The sequence below is a fragment of the Vitis vinifera genome, chromosome 1 (genome assembly GCF_030704535.1).
Source record: "Vitis vinifera cultivar Pinot Noir 40024 chromosome 1, ASM3070453v1".
Taxonomy (NCBI): domain Eukaryota; kingdom Viridiplantae; phylum Streptophyta; class Magnoliopsida; order Vitales; family Vitaceae; genus Vitis; species Vitis vinifera.
Genome location: NC_081805.1, coordinates 5,712,618 through 5,719,663, shown reverse-complemented (window position 1 = coordinate 5,719,663; position 7,046 = coordinate 5,712,618). Strand labels below are relative to the sequence as shown.

The 7,046-nt window shown below is 31.9% G+C and overlaps 1 protein-coding gene across 1 annotated transcript; it reads left to right on the top strand.

Annotated features, from left to right (window-relative positions):
• The first annotated feature begins 239 nt into the window (after positions 1-239).
• Positions 240-3,233, top strand: LOC100262710 (vacuolar iron transporter 1). Its single transcript, XM_002281444.5, has 5 exons — positions 240-390; positions 537-982; positions 1,075-1,160; positions 2,122-2,236; positions 2,749-3,233. Exons 2-5 carry the CDS (start codon positions 744-746, stop codon positions 3,044-3,046), a joined length of 738 nt encoding a protein of 245 aa, XP_002281480.1. The 5' UTR covers positions 240-390; positions 537-743; the 3' UTR covers positions 3,047-3,233.
• Positions 3,234-7,046: the final 3,813 nt, after the last annotated feature.

The window sequence follows — 7,046 nt, the reverse complement described above, 5'->3', positions numbered from 1 at the left end:
TTAAATAATAGAAATAATTGATTGCCGGTGTGAAATTAAATAAGGCACATATGTAAATTGAGATGAATGGGAAAGAAATTATTATTAACGAGAAACAAAAGGGATAATAATTGATGTAATAATGAATACATTTGAGTTTAAACCTTATGGAAGCTGAAAAAAAAAAAAAAGAAGACAAATTCATCCTTCACATATAAATTATAGGTATGGATAGAGATATGTATCCCTCTCCTCTCATCCTAAAGTTCTTATTTTTTTCAGGAGTCAAAAGGCGCCTTCTTAGTCAGATCAAGGGCTCCAATCGCAAGAGGGGAAACCAAGCAGATTGGGAGACGCTGAGATTCATAGCAAAAAGGAAGATGGTCTACTTTGAAAATATAAGGGTGCAGAGTAAGAATACGTGAAAGATGGCTGAAACCACTGCTTTTTCTTTAATTTTCCTTTCACCAAACGAAACAAGACGGTAGAATTTTGTTTGTTTGTTTGTTTGTTTTTCCAAAGTTGCTTACCTTTATTCTCTTGGCTTTTCCAAACAGTGAGAGGAGAGAGAAGAGAGTGAACACAACTTTAGCTCTTTGTGGAATCTACGGCGAGCTGCATGCCAAACACACGCCTGGCCATGTGCACACCACACCTCTGTTAAGTCTCCCCTCCTTTCTTCTTTCTTCTTTCTTCTCCACGCTCTTTCCACACTCCTCCCACTCCACTTGGGTCTACACAAGAAAACCAGCTAGAGCAGGTCCATGGCGGAAAATGGAAGCGCGGACGTGGAGAAGCAGAAGCTGCTTCTGCATCAGCATGAGGAGAAGCATTTCATGTCCAGTGAGGTTGTGCGTGACATCATCATCGGCGTCTCCGACGGCCTCACTGTCCCCTTCGCCCTCGCTGCTGGCTTGTCAGGTGCCAGTGCCTCCTCCTCTATCATCCTCACCGCCGGCATTGCCGAAGTTGCTGCCGGCTCCATCTCCATGGGACTCGGCGGGTATTGTTCTTATCATTCACATATTTTGGAAAAGAAATAGAATCACTATGAAAACAATACATTTATCAATACCATCGGGGGTGGAAATGCAGGTACCTTGCGGCGAAAAGCGAGGCCGATCACTATATGAGGGAACTAAAGAGAGAACAAGAAGAGATCATCACCGTTCCTGACATGGGTCTGAACCATTCCATTCCATTTTTTTATTTTCTCAGAAAGGAGTTGTTAAAATTCCCAACCTCTTCTCTATCCACATCCATCTTCTTTGTTTTTTTCTTTTTCCCTTTTTCAAATGAGGTGATATTTTTTCCCTCTCAAATGGGGTGGGATTATTTGACATAACCCCTTTCTTTAATCTTCATTTCAAATATCTTTTATTTTTATATTATTTAATAAACTCCATGTTCTAATAAAAAAAATATTTTTTTTCTCATTTATTCTGAAATTTGGATTTCAACATTACAATAAGAATAAAAATTCAAAACTTTTTTTTATTAAAATAAATTTCATTTTTATTAAAAAAAAAAATTTCATATGATATTATAATTCCTTTTTATTCTCAGTCTCATTCCACTTCTATTTTTATTAGTTGTTACTTAAGTTAGTGTTGTTAGTAATAGAACTCCTGCTTTCAAAATTTAGATGTGAATAACCATAGCCATAGCCATGTGGAGTATGATTAAATTTTAGTTGCAAAGTAAAGGTGCAAGTGCAACAAATAGAAGTGCGACAATGGTTAGTGGCCGTGCGTGATGGGTGGGTGGCACCTATTTTTCTGAGAAGTGTGGACCAAACCTTATTCCTAAATCAATTTTAAAGTGGTCTAGAGAAAAAGGTTTGGACAGCTACATGCTTAGTGACCTACCCACTAAAGCGCCACATTATTGACAACCACGTGTTTTCTCTTCTCTCTTCACTCACAACAATCCAAAAGAATCATGATAACAATCAATATGATTTTTGACTTTTATACTTTCTTCCTCCAAATCTTTTCTTAAATGTTGTAATCTTTTTTTCTTTTTTAATTTTTGTAAACGCCCCCTTTTCTTTCTTTCTTTCTTTCTTTTTTTGTTATATTTTCTCCCAAAAAATAAAATTGATGATTTGCAATGAATCTACGTACTGATCTAAAAATGCAGAGGCGGCTGAGATTGGAGAGATACTAGAACAATATGGTGTGGAGCCACATGAGTATGGACCGGTGGTGGACGCTCTCAGGAGAAACCCTCAAGCATGGCTTGATTTCATGATGAAGTGAGTGGTTTACTCTCTCCGAATCCAAAAACCTTTACCACCTTATTATATTTTTCTTCAAATGCATTTGCACCAAAATCAACTCTTGAATTAAACCCCACCTCCTCCCACCTTTCCCATAAATTGGACGTATCCACATTATGTCTCCATACTAGTGAATCTGTAAAGGGGAGGCTGACTGGGCCGCCTACCACAGAATAAGGCATGTCTTCAAGGTAGCGAGTGGCCCGGTGGGTGAGTGGGGGACCTTAGATTCCAAACTCCAAAAGTCACACACCAATACTCTACCCATCCCACTAATTTCCTGTTCCAATTCCGACTCCTACTCCCATTTTGTACATCCTTTACACCTCAACTAGGACAATTCCTAGATGAGGAAAGTAGAAAAGTTTTTTCACTTTTTTTGTTTTGTATCGTTCATTTCTCTGACAGAAAAGTGACCTGCTACTAAGTTTCCTCCATTAAACCCAAGTATGAAACTGAAAAATCATTGAAAACAATGGTTGGTGCAGGTTCGAACTAGGATTGGAGAAACCAAACCCAAGAAGAGCACTGCAGAGCGCACTCACAATCGCAGTTTCTTACATCATGGGTGGGTTGGTACCCCTCATTCCTTACATGTTCATTCCTATAGCCCGAGAAGCTGTCATTGCCTCCGTTATCTTAACCTTGCTGGCACTGCTGGTCTTCGGCTTCGCCAAGGGCTACTTCACCGGCAATAAACCCTTCAGTAGCGCTTTGCAAACCGCCTTCATCGGCGCCCTTGCCTCCGCCGCTGCTTTCACCTTTGCTAAACTTGTTCGAGCATAGTCGCTTCCTGCTCCCCTGTTTTCACTCTATCTACCCATATATCTTAACCAGCTTTGCTCAACTCTTTTATGGTGTGGCCCTGTAGTACTGCTTCAATTTCAAGTTTTGAACAGTACCCCCAGTCTATTTGTTTGTATTAAATTTCTGCTAAAGTCTAATAACACCATTTGATGGGTGCCTGTGATCACATTATTAAGTTGGTCTTAGAATTTCTAGCCTACAGGCTAAGGATTAATAAAAATTTCTCACATTAATATGATAAAATATTAATTTAATATAAAAGAATTTCTTATCGAAGCAACATTTTTTTTATATCTTTTATATTAAATTTCCTAAAAAATCCTTTATAATTTCAAAAATGAATCAAATAGGATTTCAATAGCATAAACTAACATAAAGCTGCAAGCTACAGATAGTGGCAGAACAGTAAATATAGAAGGAAGGATGACCAGATGCTAATAGACAGCGTTACTTTTTCGAAGTATAACAACTCCTTTCACATTTATTTGCATTTATGAAGTAAAAACAAAACAGCTACTCTTTGCTAGAGAGGGCAACGACACGGCTTTGAGACGCGTATTTATGGCCCAACCATTATCCGCTTATTCAAAGATTTTTTTCCATTCTCGTCCCATTAGAAAATTAAATAGGAACGGGGTGGGGGCGGGACAGGGAAGGTATGACAAAGTCCCGCCCGTTTAATTTTGTTTTTTTAATATTTTAATATTTTAATTGCATCAAAATAAATATATTTTTATAAATAAATAAAATATTATAATTTTTTATAACTCTTTTTAAAAGCATTATTATTATTATTATTATATATTAAAAATAGGAAAATAAAAATTAAATTAAATATTATATATAATTGAGGGTTGGTCAGGACAAGACAATACCTGAACTTGTTCCGAATTATTTTTTAAATCTCAAATCACTCCAAACTTATTTATTTAAATTCTAAACTTGTTCCATTAGAAGCCAGACAACAGGTATCCAAAAAGACTCATCCTATTGTCATTTTTACTCTTTGTAATTTAAATAAGCAAATCCTTTAATTTATAACTTATTCATGTCCTAATTTGAGCACTTTATCTCATTTGAGGTTTTAGTTAACTACAACTTATTGAGACCTAATCAAGAGATGTTTTGATTTATATTCCTACAAATGCAATTTTCATTATAAATGGACAAATATTTTTATTCGTTGATTTATTTAATATTATAATTAGGACTACTATTAATGTGAGTATTTTCGTCTCTAAAGTAGGATCAACAACTCAAATTAAAGTCATGAAACAAATAGCTGACAAATCAAAATTGGAATTGACACAATTCACAAAATTAGAAGTCTTTGCACAATTTGCTTCCGATCTTGATAAAGCTACTCAAAATCAGTTGGCAAGAGTATGGGCCCCTCACTACACGGTCATCCCCTCAATCGTCCACATTTGCGACTGTCTAGAAGGAGGACCTAAGGTTGAGTGGATAGTTCATCTATATCTAGAAAGAAGATGGATAATCCTAAATGGAGATAATGAGAGTGACACTTGACGAACTTCCTAGCATTAAATCACCCAAGTGTTGATTGTGCACTAGGCACTAGCATTAAATGGAGATTGCATTAGATTTGTGATATAAAACATACTTTTATAGCAAGTCCACCTACGGAGTACCCATCTACATGCCAAACATGAAGAAAAGTAAAATATATTTTTTTTATTTAGGTTGTGTTTAGTTGGTCACATAGGATAAAGCATATCTTGAGATACGATACAAAATGCATATTTAGTTTATAAAATAATATTTTAAAATAGTTTATTCAATAAGATATATTATATTATATTATATTTATAATTAATTTATAAAATAAATAAATCGGACATGAGAGTTTCTTCTCATCTAGCTCCTTGCAAATGAAATGATTCAAAAAATAAATAAAATATAAAATGAAATATATACTATTTTACAATGTTTAAAATAAAAATTATGTTGTATTCCAATAGTTTTTATTTAAAAAATATAAAATTTCTTTAGATTATGTTTGGTTCTTGAAAATTTTGAAAAAAAGAAAATAAAAAAGAAAGATACAAAGAAAAAAATGATGAAAAATAAAAAAATATATATTTGAAGTCAATAAATCATTTTTAAATGTTTATTCAAATTCACTTTCCATTATATACAGATTAAATAATTTTTTAAAAATAAATTTTTAACTCATTTTAATTATATTTGATTTTATTTTTCATATTTTTTTATAATGAAATCAAATATGATAAAACTATTTTCCTTAGCAATTTTTTTTTAATGCTTTCAGAAAACCAATCATAGTAAGACTATGTTTGGTTCCTAAAAAAATTAAGGGAAAACATGAGAGAAAGAAATAGAAAGAAAAAATTGAAGAAAAATAAAAAATAAATTTAAAATAAATGAATTATATTCATATGTTTATTTAATTTTTTTATTATTATATAAATATTAAATAATTTTAAAATACGGAGAAAATGAATTAATTTTAATTATATTTGATTTTTTTTTATAATGAAATCAAATATAAAAAAACCATTTTCCTTAATATTTTTTTCCATAGTACTTCTTGGCAAAAACCAAACATAGCCTTAAATAAAAATTTCTTATATCATGTTATTTAATATGTTAAAATAACACAAACACACCCTTTAATATATATATATATATATATATATATATATATATATATATGTTATATCTCTAACTTAAAAGATTAATATATTTCATAGAATATAAATATAAAAACAATGAATAATATACTTCATTACTTATCAAATTTTACATTTAGTTGAATATAAATTATCATAAATCAAAAATAAAATAAAAAATATCATCCTATATTTTATTTTATCTCACGTTATATCTAATAAAAAACATTATCTTACAGATAAAAGGTTGTTTAAGTATCGCCCTTGCTAGTTTCAAAAATTGAAAATAATATTAATTATTATTTTAAAAAGTAATTATTTTTAAATTGTATTTCTTAAAATTAAAATAATAAAAATTTGTTATCTAAAATTTTATTATCCAATCAAACATGAGCTTATGGTGGTTATCGTTAAGTGGTGTTTGGGTGGCAGCAAATTGAAAAATGATCAATAGTGCAAAGGGTGGTGCGTACGTGGAGGGGTGCCGATGCAGCCATGGAGAGAAGGTGCAGTGGTGGTTGCTTAGCCATGAACAGCCAGATCTCAGCCAGAAAGAGCGACAGTGGCGGCGGGAATGCAAGATGGGTTCGTGGTGAGAAAGCTGTGGTGTGAGGGTAATCCGTGACCGTAATGGAATGGGAGAGGGTTATTGGAAAGGGTAAAGTGGTGGGTCCTCCCGTGGTCGTGTCACGTGTGTTGTGAAACGAGAGACATAAATAAATATATAATAATATAAAATATAAACTTTCAAGCGAAAATAGGAGAATCGACAAGAGCGAGAGAGCATGCGTGGAGCGGAAAAGTGGTGGTGCATTTGATAATGTAGGGTGAAAAATAAAAAATAAAACTAAAAACTCTAATAAAAAATAATAATTCATTATAAAAATTAGCCTAAAAAATCTTAATCCCGAGGGCAAATTTTAAGGTCTACACCCTTTTATGAAAATGATTTTAAGAAATTAAATCCACATTCTCTCGAAATAAGGATTATTTTATTAAAATTAAGAAAATATATAAATTTATATTGAAGAAAAAATAATTTCAATAATGCATTTTACATAAACATATTTTTTTAATAACTCTTTTAATTCTTATTTAATGTAGATAAAAAAAATTAAAAATTAAGAAATGAAAATAAAATCAAATATATTTTAAAAAAACAACTATATTTCCAAAAGAACATAAAATCGCATCATGCCTAATAATTTTATAAGAAAATAAGTTTATATATATTTTTTGGGTTATTTGATTAAAAGAAATATGGAAAATTCAAATTTGGGAATCCAACTCTCCATCTATTTTTGGTTTTTATTTGATAAAACAGT